Source organism: Hypanus sabinus, chromosome 2 (assembly GCF_030144855.1).
Source record: "Hypanus sabinus isolate sHypSab1 chromosome 2, sHypSab1.hap1, whole genome shotgun sequence".
Lineage (NCBI taxonomy): Eukaryota > Metazoa > Chordata > Chondrichthyes > Myliobatiformes > Dasyatidae > Hypanus > Hypanus sabinus.
Window position 1 is genome coordinate 151,302,323 of NC_082707.1, and position 16,211 is coordinate 151,318,533.

The 16,211-nt window shown below is 36.8% G+C and overlaps 1 protein-coding gene across 1 annotated transcript; it reads right to left on the minus strand.

Moving 5' to 3' along the window:
• Positions 1-628: 628 nt before the first annotated feature.
• On the minus strand, positions 629-3,674 carry lrfn5a (leucine rich repeat and fibronectin type III domain containing 5a). Its single transcript, XM_059990491.1, has 2 exons — positions 2,284-3,674; positions 629-1,571 (listed from the first exon to the last, which is right to left on the minus strand). Exons 1-2 carry the CDS (start codon positions 3,672-3,674, stop codon positions 629-631), a joined length of 2,334 nt encoding a protein of 777 aa, XP_059846474.1.
• Positions 3,675-16,211: the final 12,537 nt, after the last annotated feature.

The following is a 16,211-nucleotide window of genomic DNA, read 5'->3' on the forward strand; positions in this document are numbered from 1 at the left end:
TTTTTTCCTGATACAGCACTGGCACCCTCATTATGAAAACTCAATCATTTTAGATTACTTGGCTGGCAGCATGGAGTATCTCCACCAGTCTGGACTGGGCAACCACAATTTTCAGGCTCTGCTTAATTGCACATATAACAGCTATTCATTGTACTAACACTGGCCGAGTATACTTATTTAATCCTTTATTGTACACAACGTAACAACAGAGTTGTTTTATCTGTACAGCATTTGCCTGAAAATGAAAGGCATTTACCATTGTCACTGGAAAGAAACATACATCTCAAATTTTAAAAAATATCAATTTATTAAGTTGTCCATAAATAGGTTATTTTTCTTTAAGATGCAGGAAACCATATTTCCTTGGTCAAAGGCTTCTGTGAAAATGTTTTCACTCATTTATCCCATACTCTAGAACCAGAAAGCCCATCCTAAAAGGAGGATAAGGCACTGGTGCAAAGTCATGCTTCACCATCATGTCTTTCAGTGCTGCCAATATCTGTGAAAGAATCGTGTGCATGAGAGCCAGTTCATTACTACCTTGCTGGAAATGCCATCAAACAGAAAGACAAGCATAGAATTCCAAAACTCTTACAAGGCAGTGCCCTTCACGGGAAGATTTACTATGTCACACGGTGCTTTCCATTATCCATTCAGAACTTGAGAAGGTGGCTTTCCCACTATCACCATCAGAGCTTTCCAACTGTAATAGCATCCCATTCATGGACATGCTTCTTTTTGACCACAGGCTGCTAATATTTTGTGAATGAGTATAGCAATGATACTCTGATAAATCTCCATTGAGCGAGTACCTCCGCTTAGCTCTGCTTGTTTCAGCTGGCAGAGTAAGGTATTTGATAGGCTTGGATTGTGCTCGTCTAAAAGTGGGAGTCTCTTTCAAAGAAACTGGAGCACAAGAGGGCTTGTGTAAAATGGCAGTATTTTCCCTTTTCTTTTTGGATAACTCGACATTGGTGAAAGCTTCCATTGGTGTTTCAACACTTGACTTTGGCCCAGCCTTTCTTTTCAGCTTTTGAGATGTACTGACACCTGTAGTCCAGTCAGGTGACATGGTGGAGGTAGCAGTAGCAGAGTCCTGGACTGAAACAGAATCCAACGGCTGTGTTTTGGCTGTACTGGGATCTTTCTGATACTGTGAATTTTCTTCATGTCCCATGATGACTTTAGAATTTGAATGAGGAAACATGCCACCACACATTTGCAAGTGAGCTCCATTTGTCTGCGAGTAGACGTTACTAACCTTTGTGATCTTGTGCGAGTCATTATTATTACACACCTTATATCGAATCATCAGTATAATAATGAAGACCAACACAGAAGCTACAATAATTCCACCTATTATAATTATCATGGTTCCTCCCAGAAACTGGGAGGGCATAAAATGGCAGCGGACATAATCCTCATCTGTGGTAAACTGTATGCAGCCAACAACCCTAGTAGCTGTGAGAGACGTGATGCCATCATCGTAGATTGCCAAGACACACAAATCATACTGTGTTCCTGCAGCCAGGTTAGTAACAAGGAACGTTTTGCTTGTGGATGGAATCATTCTGAAGGACAATATGTGGACTAAAATTAGAATACTGTTAAACACTTTTCTTAATTAGAATACAAGTACTATATTTGTTACTAGAATTTTATGGATAAAGGCGCATGCAGTTGAGGTTGACGTGGCTAAAATGCTCACTTATCAATGAGAGTACTATATCAAATGTTGACAGAACTATGAAACTTTACTGGCCAATCTGTGAACCACATTATCAGATGCATATTTTCTTTAAAAACACATAAAATCTCTGATATTATTGCAAGTGCAAAAAAAGGCAAAATGTTAAATTCCATGTAAACAAACCACAAGATTAACAGATCAATTATCATGAAAGTCACAGCCGGATTAACTTTGAATGTTTTAATCCAAAGTGCTTTTTTTCCAATTCTATTTAAATAACATTATAGAACAGCCAACCATTTGTATATAGTCTTGATTTGCAATAAGCTAGCATGCACAAATAAAGCAAGATTGTTTTATAGGATTAAAGATCAATATATGTTTTATAAAAGCTCTACTCTTGCTTATTCATTGCTATACAAAGAAAAACATTGCATTAATAATTGACCACATCCTTACAAAAGCTCATATGAAATTGTAACGTGCCAGTAATTTCACCTCCAGTAATGTACCTTAAACAACTGCATTAACAAAATCAATATTGGACTGACAACTTTGAACACTACAGTGAAGAAACAGTTGATCTGACTTACCTGTAAACAAGTGAGTCATCATAAGAGCCATTATACTGAATCTGGAACATACGAATGCCAGGGATATTATGTTGCAAATTAAATTTAATCAGTGCAGATGATGATGATGTTTCAGCAACGGCCACCCTCTTTTCTGGCTTGGCTTTAGTGTCACTAACACTGTTACTAGTATTGGAGCCAGATTTAGTGGAAGTTGAAATGTCTGATGAACCAGGATCAGGCTCATGAATATGGTTTGTACTGTTGACTAAATGTGGGAGTTTGATTATATGAAGTTCCACCACTGCAGTGGTTTCTCCAGCAGCATTCGAAGCAATGCAGGTGAAAGTGCCTGTATCTTTGACAGTCGTTATCAGGATGTCTAAAGTTCCATTATTGTATAAGGCTGTTCGTGATGAATTTGAAATAAGCTTGCCTTCAGGTGAGCTCCAGTGGATGGAGGGATCTGGGTCCCCAATAGCCTTGCACTTCAGTGTTGCTCGTTGTCCTTCTAAAACTCTGAGCTCATGCGTGTAACGAGTAATGAGCGGCTGGTCACAGATAAACTCTTCTTCTGGAATGGACCAAAAGTATCGGCCAGTTAGGTGCGGAGGTGAGGCGCAAGTCTCCAGATCATCCTCCCTTGAAAGGCGGCGCAGCCAGAGCAGCTCACAGTTGCAATGCAAAGGATTCCCTCCAAAGCTCAACGTAAAGCTGGGTGGGCTCAGGAGACCTGAGGAAGCTAATACCTGAGCTCTAGTGAATAACGGGTCAGGCGGGAGCTTCCGCAATTTATTAGAAGTCATATCCAATCGTGTCAATTTATGAAGGTGGGAAAAGGTTCCCTCATCGATGTGTTCAATCATGTTATGGTCCATACTGAAAGTATGCAAGTTGACCATCTTCTGAACTGCTTCCCAGGGTATAGATTTTAAGTTATTATAGGATACATCCAACTCTTCGAGTGACAGCAAAATATCATTGAAAGCTTCAGAGGAAATGTCAACCAGTTGATTGTTATTGACTACGAGATGGTGGAGGTTTGAAAGTCCACTAAATATATCATTTGTAATCTGGGTTAGTCTGTTGCTGTTCAGATGTAAAGCCCGCAGGTTACGCAGGTCTGCAAAAGCTTGCGGTGCAACATAGTTTATTGTATTCCTTGACAGGGTAAGATCAACCAGGCTGGTCATATTAGCAAAGTCTTTTCTTTTGATGATAGTAATGAAGTTATCTCCTAGACGTAGCTCAACTGTCCTTCTATCGATGTTTGATGGAACAAAGAGGAGTCCCTTTTTGGCACAAAGAGTTGCAAGGTTTGGAGACAGATTCTGACAGATGCAGCGTTTGGGACAAACCTGGGCCTTCACTGCCATGCCAATTAACAGCAGATATAAAAACAGTTTTTCCATTGTAAATCAGGATAACTACCCTGGAATAGAAAAATATTGTTTAGACGATCCTTTAATTTTCTATTTGTTATATACAATAAAAGATGGTATAAGTTTGCTGTATGCTAATGTTCTGATGTTGGGTTGTCAAACGAAAGGAAACATCTTCATTGTTTTGTTCATAGAATTGTGTAGATCATTGACAAATGCTAACTAACACCAGGTATTTCTGCATAGATGACAAGTGGGAAAGAGTCTTCCTTTACTACATTTATACACATTCTGTTTCATCAATAGACTACACAACTGTACTGTAAGATATAATCTATTCAGAAAGGAAAGTTACTATCAAATAAGATTCTTAAAATGAAGGCAATCTAAAAATAAGTTATGAAATATATAACTGCATTATTAATAACAGAATGCAATATTGATTAGATCCATATACTGTGATTCAATATCATGATTACACCTATTTGATTATTTCACATCACTGCTTATAAATTGAGAACTTTAATGACAAATTTAGGTTCACTGCAATTAATAACTAAAAATTGCTTATTAAAACTAATGATATATTAAAAAGGCAATATACTCCACAGAGAATGATTACTTTTTAAAATTTCTAAAACATGGTATGAAGCATATTAATGACAAGAATTGTTATGAAAAAAAAGATTAAAAAAGCAACTCCTCCATCTAACTCTTCGGCAATGATGTTATGTAATAACAATGTTCTCATAACAGACCATTAGGGATTGTAGCAACCGATAATAGGACTTGAAATCATTGAGAGAAGGATCCTGACATCTGAGACTCTCAGCTTCCAAACACAGAATATCCCAGTAATCTATGAGTCTTAGGAATGCAGTCTTGGGATTTAGATGAACTCTAGAATCTTTGAATAGGAGTTAGGTGACCCAGGCAGAGGTCTATAACTACTCCTCAAACAAATAGAATTGAAGGTTGTTAGGATTGGAAGCCATTGTGGGAAGACTTTTGAAGGCTTGTGAGAGATTCAGAAGAAAGAATCCAAACTAACTTGTCCTCTTTTAGGATAAAATTCCCCAATTCCTTTTCACTCTACCTTATTTCCATCTTTCGTTTAAAGTAATTTCAACCACCAAGCACTTATAAACATTAATTTCTTGCTTTAATGTTCCACATTAAGATACTTGTTTCACTGATGATTTTATGAATTCATATAATCATGAGCAGACACAAACTTCCATAAAGAAACAAATTATCTCTTAAAACATATAAACATGCATTGATTAAACAATTTCTCAGCAATTCATTGAATCCAAATTGAGAAAAAGAGAGGAATACAATCTTGTTTAATAAACTTTGTAAAAATTAAAATAGAATTGAAAGGAACAGCTGCTTATAATCACACCTATATTCAACACACAAGTTGTCTGAGAATTCCATAATAGAAAACATGGTCATGTTTTAAATTAGATCTGCTGAAGCAAATATTAAGAAATCAGCTTTCAGTTTCCTTCAAACAAATGAAACTGTAAATCCATAGAGAATGATGTAAAAAACCCACCTATAGAACCAATAATATACTCTGGGAAATGACAAGATCAAAGCATGCGGAGAATTTATACAGGTGGGTAAATGCTTTGTAAATACTTTTAAGATTTTTTTTTAAAACTAGCTACCATCATAGTTCTTGAGAAAGATTTTTCTAATGTTTTCTAACTCCAAAACATAAAACCAATCAAAATAAAACATGGAACTGGAAATAATGTACTTTAATGTTTTTTTTTAATCCAAACATCTCACTGCACTTTTCCTTAACTGGGACATCTTGCTGTGCTTCAACAGGTAGGTAGTCATCACGGGTTCATTTAAAACATCCTTGTCACCACTCTAAGGTTTTTTTTTAATTTATGATTATCATCACCCAGTACTCACTGGTTATGAACCATGAATTTGTCCATTTCTGCTTTTTTAAAAAAAAACTCAAACATTTCTGTCTCTTCCTGAAGAAGTATGTGTTGTGCTGTATTTTTCCTCCCGGGGATTTCTCCTTTATGTTTTGTTTTACTTTTAGTGAGGCACACACATATGATGTGATGAAGTAATAACATATGCCATTCATGCACTTTTAGATATAACCCATAATGAATAACTTAAACAATGAAGAATACTTACAATATATTTACAATTTTACTCAAATATTACCAAAACATTAAATATGCAAAAAAAAACTTTTGCAGATTTTAGTGCTGCCAAGATCCAAAGAGATAAATAGGGAAATGTAATCTCTGACTGATTTTCTCTTTTCTTATTTGGCTTTTGGTTAAATAACATTTAAGTAGAACTGTTAATTAGTTATTGCAATACAAGATATTAAGAACATTATGTAGAAACCTTGACTGAGAAAGCAAGTTTGACAAATAAGTATTCAAGTTGTAGATTAATATTTTTATTAATGAAGTAGAAAACAAGAACCAGCATTACCAATCCACAATGACTTGCCTGATTGAAGGAAATACCAACATCTTATCCATGAATCACTTGTTATAAAATGTAATGTTTGCTTTAGGCATATTAAACATTATATTACAGAAGCCACTACACAATTTTTTTCTTTAAATCCCCCATTTCACTGGTGGTAAATTTTTAATCCTTATTCAGAAAATGGAATATGTTAAATCAATAAGTATGAATGAACTGAATATAACTTGGAAACTCGGTACAGCATTAGAACCTAAAACAGGCATAATAGAGAAGTATATGATTTAAGAAATATTGTTGGTCATTTTTGCTAGAAAATTGACAATTTCTAAAATGCTTATTAAGACAAATGCAATACTTTGCTTTTTTATTATACTTACAATTTTTCTAACATTATAATTAGTAATGTGACAATTTAAAAAAAATGTACAGCAGCCAAAAGCACTCAAATACCATGGGGCAGCTCAGCACCAATCTGAGGAACTCAGCGGAACTACTAGCATAAACACGTTTATTAGAGCAATAATTAAGATTTTTCATAACCTTTTGTATTACATAATCTATCAGCATAGTTACAGTCACCATAAGGAATGCTGATCTCTCTGACCTTTGTTAGAGGCATTAGAACACAGTGTGCCAAAAAAACAAACAGAATATGATTTCAATGTTGCTTTTGAAATTTAACCAATTCATATTAATGTGCACAAAAATAAGATATAATTAAGGGAGCCTACTCCTAACCATTAATATAAACCTAGATTCTATCCTATTTTAAATAAACTGTCTGTCATAATTTGGTTTTGCATATTTTTATTAATATTAGTACCAGACATTATTATTATTATTATAACACTTCAAAGTAATTACAATACAAATTGCAATCACTGAATCAAATTCAAGATCTATTTGAATCAGAACCAGATTTGGTTGATATCAATTAAATTCAGAACAAAATAATTCTCGCTACTGATCAATATTGACATTGGCTTAACCCTGTGTTGTGCATTACAGATCAAGGGATCCAAACATTCATGATGGTTATATAGTTGTGATTTGCCAATTGATATGTCATACCAATAAACATGTATGTCCGTAATTCTAATAAAAATTATAATCTTCATTCCTTCAGGTGCTGAATAAATTATATTTGTTCATCAAGGTTGCAGCTTGATAAATGTATTTCACGGTGATGGAAATTCCCTGAAAATGATGGGAGCTAAATGATAGACCAATATAAAAGATCAAGCAATCTTGAGAAAAATTGGTTCAGATATGTAATCATTCCGTCGAAAAATACTGTCACCAAATACAAGCTTCTTTCCAGTCTGTAACAGACCTGTTTGGAGATTTTCACATTGATATACTTTCAAGTGGTAATTTGGTTCTTGTTCTATCTGTATGCAGGGGGAAAATGGTTATTCAATATCAAAAATTTCCTCTCCTGAATTACAAAAGTGTTCATATTAGATAGAATCTGAAATCAGAAATAGTCCAATTTGAGAATTGTTGGCTTTGTTTTGGATTTCATTCCTAAACTCCTCCCTCTATAATGTTGCTTTTTGCCTTGAATCAATATGATATGAAATGAAATGTAATGACTAAACTTGAATTATTTACAATCAGACTTCATTGGATGTTATAATCAAAATGCTGTCAAGCTTGGAGTAAATTGTAAGTATTTTTTGTAATTTATTTGTTACCATTAGGGTGTTGCTAGAATACATTTAAAAGGTGTATTTTTTTAAGATCACGTGCTAATTTTCTGCAATTGTTTCAACAAACACATGGTCTTTTATATGCTTTCTGATCTATCTTCTTAGATCTCCATAATGATAAAATGCACGTTACCAGTGATCAGCATGTTTTGTGATCCTAACATAAAAGGATTCATATAATCACCTTTAAGTTCCATTTCACAGTGATTACAGCTACACTAAATTTCTTTGCTTCCATTCTCAAAAGCCAAACAAAGTTAAAGAATAAGCAACACAAGTGGATAATGAATTAAATTTCATAGCCATATTAACATGTGCACAGTGCTCTAGGTTACAAGATGAAAAAAAAATCATTATTATGAGGGTGAAAAAGTTTGCTAATATTCTTGGTATACCTTAGAATACTGTAAAGTGCTGTCTTTCAAGTAGCTTATCATTTATATATACACCAGAAGATTAAATTCTACCAAAATGTTACTTTTAGGTCATTGTCAATAATCTGATGTACTATGAGTTATGTAGTGTTAATATCTTCTCCCATTTGTTGAACTTAAACTTAGAGGGCATGAATTTAAAACACTTGGCAATTTTGTGAGAATGAAGAATTTTCCTTCCATTTACTCCACACTGGTGGCATATTTTCCATGTATTTATAATTAGATATTCATATTTTACTCATTATTTTATTCATTATTTTAGAATTGGTACAAGTACTTTAAATATTTACATATGAAAATGCTTTAGGGATTGGAGAAATTCAAACAATGATATTGGGAGTTTTCTGCATGGATGCAGAAAATTCCCAATATCAGGGTTTCAATTTTCAGGTAATTAGAACACTTAGATTATTTAAGAGATCTGTCAATGAATCAGCTCAGAATAAAGGAATCAACTAAATGAAAAGGCAGTGGTGAAAGAAATAATAGCAAGAACATGCTAAAGGATAAATGAATATAAATTAGTATGGATTTACATCCAAATTCTCGTCATGAACAGGTATACCAAGGTTAAGTACCCATCAATAATGCTGGATGCTACACAGCTCCATACTATGAGTATCACCAAGATGGTACAACAGTGATGTTTTTAGATTCCAGTGACTATCTATAATTTCCAACTGATTATGCATAAAACGTCACCTCAATGATAACTGCAGAACAGTTTCATCCCTTGACTAGTTCCATTTAGGATCACGTTTCTTTGAGAATGAATGTATTTTGAAGTATAATGGTTATTTAATATAGAACGAAAGTCAACTGGACTGGGAAAACATTGCTAAAAGAGCCTTGAAAGCATCAAAAGACTAATCCAAAATCACTATCCTGAAGTTTTACCAGAAATTGACATAGGCTGATAGTAACTTCATAGAAATTGGTTTTACCAATTGATGCAACTAGAAGGGTGAAAAGTGCTTTGCAGCTGTCCTGCATTTCTTCTGGAAAATTTTTGCTCCATATATTTACATCACCAAATGTTAAATCTGTAACATTTCATGCTCAAATTTCTAATTCTGTAGAATTGTTTCTACAACAACCTCAAAATCTTAAGCTTACTTTTGCAGTGACTACAAAAGAAAAGATTTGCATGCACACAACTGATACATTTCATTCACTTTCGATTTATACTGGAAATGTGACAACCTACACCAAGCTGTCAGCATATATCACCTTGCTCAATAGTGGTGCTAGTCTTGAAATAGCATCAACCACAAAAATGCCATGATCGTTTCTTCTGAATTTTCCATGAAAAAAACATGCAAGGCCTAAACACATTTAAAAGATTACAATTAAAACTGACAGTAGATGGTGAGGACTGGAGCAAATTCGTTACTTCGTGGGTCGGTGGGCAAGATGTGGTAATCTGACAATTTGGATTGAATAATATTAGGAGTTTTCCTCCATTTCTGTTTACTACACGTTGTCCTCTCTGGATTAATTAGCACGAAATGCATTACAATCAGGAAGTTGGAAGGCATTTTAGATTATATCGTCACCTTCTGAGTTCGCTGCAGGAACGGTCTTTACATTCTGGTCTCCATACCGTTGAGCCGTCAAGGTTTTCTTTATTGTGCACTGGAGGTGGTAATAACCTGAATTCTAGCCCCACCAAACAGTAAAGCCTAATGTATAGTTCTGCTGTGCTAATCCCAATGATACATTACTTCATATCGCAGCCATCAGGTCTTACCATCAAATACAGCAGATGCCTCCTTAACTAAGAGTTAAATGTTAAATTTGAAAAGAGGCTGGAACATCTATCTTGTCACTTCTATATATTCATCAAAAAACAAGCCCTTCGACAAAAAAAAATGCACGGGCTCAGTGTTAGACCGTTCATGCCAAATGAGCATTAGAGCTTTAAATAATTCAGGTGCGACAATATGACATTTAACATTTATGAGGCCGATCCAGAAGCAATTGATCTTCTTAACCTCTGCAAGCATCGCTGGACCATATTAGCGAAGATCATCAGCTGGGGCATAGAAGAAGTAAATTAACACAATAACTTGTCCAAAGAGGCAGAGCTACCTTGTTAACCCCCCACAGGTCGAAGCAATCAGCAATTAGTTAATGCTCACCATAAAAACAAACCGTGCATCACACACATATTGGGAGAAAGGGGAAGTCGGTTCTTAATACTGAGCACCTGCATAGCCGTGCCTTTAAATCGTTCTTCCTAGAGAGATCGGATGTTTTTTTATTATCTCGTAGGATGATAGTTAATTCGTGTAGCTTGCTTATCCCAGGGAATCATCGTCGTTATCAGAAAACGTTTGATTGAAATGCATGCTATCTGTACAAGCACGAGCAAGAAATCAACCCACATGCATATACTTGGTTGCTTTCTTTACGAAAGAAACTTTAAAACATGTCTTAAACTGAATTGTAAATACTTCACCCTGTAATGCTACCTTTGCCACGAGCAGGATCGCAGACGCATGTGGTATTCGGTCATCCACAGTAGAAAACCGGCTCTCCGTGCCCTAGATACCACCGGACCTCGGCAGAGCTAAACTACAATCAACAGTAGCTTTTTTTTAATTTATTTAAATTTGTACCTCATTTCAGTCGAGAAAACATGTTTATCGAATGCTTACCTTCAGCTACCGTAATGGAATCGTGTTGCAGCTTTAGTTTGGCGGCACCTTCACAAATAGCGGTCCTCTCCTATATCGCTTCTCTGTCGTCGGTGCAATCGGCGGACGATCTACGATACCTCACCAGGCGACCCGGGAGGAGAAAAGTAACTGCTCTTTTTTCCCCCCCTCAGTTGTAACACCTATGTTCGGCGTTTGATGAGGAAGCTATAAAGAGCGCATAACAGTCCACCTCTGCGTTATTTTACAACAGCACGTTTGCAAATATTCTTCAGCGAAAAGACGCGAGTAATAGGTGATCCGTCGAGCAAACCGTTTCAATTAAATTTCCTCCAACAGCTTGCAGACGAAATCCATTTGAGTCTAACGTGCCAAGTGCAGTTCTACGGGAGCATTGTTTAGCAGCTGCTACACTTGGAAAACATTCCGCACCGTCTTTAGTTAACACACTCGATCCCACACCCTTACGGCAACACTGACCTTGCAATGTACCTGTTCCAAGTTAAGAAACCTCAAGCCATTGCTAACGGCGGAGCTTCCCCTTGTAATGCAGCATAAACACCTTGAATGGCACACGATACTAAACACAATGCTATACGGATAGAGCCAACCATTCACCGGGAAATGAACCCTGGTTACAGTACGGCACGGACTTATTGATAAAAACATACACATCTGAAATGTAACAGCAATGAGGGGAAAAAAAAACTGAAAAGTTACCTTTAGGGACGAACATCAGCCCTGCCCGGTTAGTTAAGGATCAGGGTAAGTATGTCTTCTCATCACCTATTTCCCATTTCCACAAGTCACTGTTCAAATATATCGCATTTACACGGTGCACAGTTTTCTGTAGCGATGTTTTCAACGGGGCCATTTTCAAAGCAGCCAAATCAAAAGACGGGAACAGAATGTCATCCATGTGTAGAAAACGCTTTCAATTCGGAGATTTACATATATCCTCAGAGTTAAACTTCAAAATACACATTTTTTCCAGAGCGTCGCGAACAGCGGAGACATGCTCTTTCCGTCCATTCAGCGCCGAAGCGGCTATCCTGCTGTATACAAGGGGGAGCTGAAAGCAGCTTTCCTCTGCATCAAGCAAGCTGCTTTATTAGCTGAGCAAACGTCTCTGCAGTGAGAGCGATCAAGTGGCTGAGATGGGAAAGTCAGATCAAATCTCAGCAAGCCGAATTGCACCGTTCCACCTAACACATCCCCCGTCGCAGCCTCCGCGCTGGGTTGATACTCAGAGTAATCGGGTACCACATTATCTGCCCCTTTGCCTCACTGAAGCGTTGACTTCAGAAAGCTCTTGGTTACTCTCGCCCCCCGTGAAAAGTACCGGGGACTGTCCGCTTCTCGCTACTACACCAATGTCATTGGGCTTGCACTCAAACAAATCATAAAATGCAAAGCTGAATGACACGTACACCGTCGCAACTGTGTTCTCAGAGGTAGACATGAGGGCTCGCACTCACTGATGGTGGCATCTCATCCAGTTTGCTGCAAGGGTGGGTTCGATCTTGAGCAGAGAGCGCAAAAAAAATCTGGCATCCAAAGTGATCTGGGAAGACCAGGAGGCGGAGGGAGTAGAGGAGGTTTTGTTCAGGCTGCTTCTAGTTGCTGACTGCCACTCAGGGGAACTTGTTAAGAAGTGCTGTCAAGCTTAGTTTTTTTTTGATTTCTCTTCTGGATTTCGAAAAAAAAGGATGTTGCAGTGCGGAAAGGGGTGATAAGAACCAGTCACAGTGGGGGGAGTTGTGTAATAAGAGGTCACCCATACAAATAGACAAAGCTGCTTCCCGAGATGGCGCAGGGCTGGAAACCTACGGAGAAGCTTTGACGAAATCTCAGGCGGTGCGGGTGGCGCAGGAACATGACCCTTGTGGCAAAAAGGTGTCTTCTTTAATTAACCGAAGGAGTTGAGATTCGGAATAAACAGATGTTATGAAGTGCTCTCTACTTCCCTGAACAACTTGATAGTGTAAGTACAACCGAGGGCTGGATTGAGCGAACTCTTCCTACGGAAAACATCGTGGTGTCAGGTATAGTTAAAACAGGACCAAGCCGGAGCAAGATGGAAGAGATTGCAAGCAGCTCTTTACGCACTGGGTAGTCACTTTCAACAAAGAGGAGTTGGCCTTGAAGTCTAGAGATGGCAGCACTAGGACGCTTATAGAAAACGATCGCTATAAGTTGTTTTATTTCTTCTTTTAGGGGCTCACATAAACGGCGTATCAGACGCTTTATGATTCAGAACGTACTACCTTCAAATGTGGCCTAATTGTTAAATCCCATGTTTCTGTCAATTGGAGATTAATTAGGATTACCGTAAAGGCTAATTTGTCTCTGTTGAAAGATTCGGGCATAGGGCAATAGGTCATTCTAATTATGTCTCTGTTGCGTTATGTGAAAAAAAAAACTTCGGAGTAATATTGGTTTGGAATTTCATTATTCCATGTTGGTATTTTTTCTACAGTGTTGTTTTTACTTATTTGCATGCACTTTTGCTTACTTTAATAGTATTGCAATCTGTCTCCGATTTGGAAGAAAACTTATCTAAATATGATACCTTGCAGTTACAACCTGACCATCCATTTTAATATTAATACAATTATGTTGCACCTGAGTATCATGAGATACCTAATGAACCAGGGCGGTTTGCTGTGTGTTTCAGTATTCCTTCAATCAACATTATTAGCATTCTTGGAAAAAAAACCTTTCCAATTTCTAGCTCACTCTGCAAGATTCCACTTGCATTTAATTCCTGTTTTAAACGGGTTCTGATAAAGCAGTTTCATATAAATGTATATGTACTGGATACGCGAATTGTTAGTCTTTTTAGAAGAAGTGATCATTAAATTACAATGTAACAGGACACCTATGTAAGTTTGTGCTAAGATTTAGCATGCATTTTTCATAACTACAGTATATAAAAATTACCATTAATTACCTCATGACATATTCTTTACAAGGTGTGCTTTTGTTGCATTTATATTGACTCCCAGAATCTTGCAAGTCAAGAAGATGTCTACATTCAAATCAAACTTGTACCACTTCAGCTACCTAGATAGACCTTTGATAATAATTCATGCGTAGATAAATATGTTGTGTTAGTTAGTGGTTAGGTTTTGTTTAAAACAGGGTAAATGTGAATATGATGCTTTTTATGAATAACATAAATTAAGATAACCATCACTGAACTTTTATTTTTCCAGACTACAGAATTATTGTTTTATTTTTATTAGTGTTCATTTACAGTATAAAGATATGTTTCAGAAAAACAAAACACTGGTTCTTGTAATGACTGTATATACATATTAAAAATGAGGAAGAAACAAGATTGAAATAAATAGTTTCAGGTTTCCATTTGGGACTTTCAACAGTCACTAGGAGAGCACAAACTGTATTCTTTATTTGGTAAGATGGGGGAGCTGTTGTATCACACTGAAACACTTCAAGAATTCTTTACTGAAGGAGAATCACACATGACATACTGACTTAGTTCAGCCAGCAACATAACTTTTTTAATGATACAATGATCAGAGGCAATTGTTGATAGGATTTTAAATAAAAGAACCATAAATCAATGATTCTAGTAGATACACAATATGTTATTTATCATATTTACTTATGTTATGGATGGAGACAATTCAGCTCTTCCAGTCTAAGCTGGCTCTCATCTATCCTATTGCCCCACTCATTTCCCTGTAATTTATTCAATCACATTCCAACAGATCCTACCAACCACCTTCACAGTGGCCATTGAACATACTAAGCAGCATATGCTTGGGGTGTGGGAGCATGGCACTGGAAGTCAGGATCAAACCCACTGTGCCTCAGCTGTGAGTTAAAGGCATTACTTGCTGCATCATAACAACTCTTACTGTTTTCTTTGTCTTCTTTGGCAGTCCCTCAGAGCTGAGGATGAATTGTTTCCATTACAGTTGTATGCTGTTTGAAGGGACCAATCAATCCTAAGGTAGGTCTCACAGAATTATACCAAGTGGGACTTGAGGGGTCAGTTGGACATGCTGATAAGATTGCAGTATACATCTTATGCTCTTTGTGCCTGGAGCCATCAGAGAAGCTCTTGCATGTTTGGTGATTGATTAGATATTTCCCCAAAGATTCCCATGCCTTAGTGAGGATGTTATGTCTTTTAAGGAGATTTGAGGTCATCCATGAAATACTTCCTTTGCTCCACTGGAGTCATTTACTCAATGCAGTTTAGAGTCAAGCGTCTGCTGCCGGAGTCTGTATCAGGCCTGCGGATGATGTGGCTCACCTTTGGAGTTGACAGCCAGGATGCTGGGGACATTGGCCTGGAAGAAAATGCTGATGTTTGTCGACCTATCCTGCCAGCAGATATAATGGGATTTGTCGAATCCATATTGGTACATTGAGGTTCCTACTGAAAGTTGCCCATATTTCTGACACACTCATATGTATCAACTAAAATTTCAATTAAGCAGATATATCTACAGAATATTCAGAAATCTTATTCTAAGAATATTAAGTGCACATCTGACTACTTTCAGAATAATTAATATTTCTTCAATTGGGAGAAACATGTAGCCCTGCATTTTTACTCCTGGCATTTAAAAGCAATAGATTAATGGAGAATGAACAGTATATTGTCAGCACATTAGCCACATCCAATAAAAGATAAATTTATCTGACTCTTCTATTACTCTTCTTACTCTTGTTAGCTGTAGAAGCACTAAACATTATCATGGAATTGATTGTACAAGCACTTGAGGTCATTGCATTATTGATAATAATATAGTGCAGTATAGACATAGGAAGTGCTAAAACGTGGGCTATATTGTGGACCCAATAAAGAGAGAAGCAAGTACATAAGTGGGTGAAAGGGTAAGCCATTTAGCCCTTCATGCCTACTCTACAATTCAACAAGATGATGGATAACTCTCTTCATCCGCTCCACTTTACTGACATTTACCTATATCTTTTGCATGTGCTAATAACCAATAATCTCGTGATCAATAGGTCACAAGTTATCTGTAGCTGCACAGTATCCCTTTTGCTGGATCTATAATATACACCATGCTTTAATGTCTCCTATATCAAGGAGAATAAAAGTCCATCCTGAGCTCTACTGTGTTGTTATTTATATAATAATGTGGTTCGCTGGCAGCAGATGCAGCTTCTACGGTGTGGTGTGAAGAAGAGGCAGAGCAGTCAAATTGATGTTATCAAAGCAAACAAAGCTTGCTGAAGGCAGACAAGCTATTGATGATATTGGTCGGAGAAGGA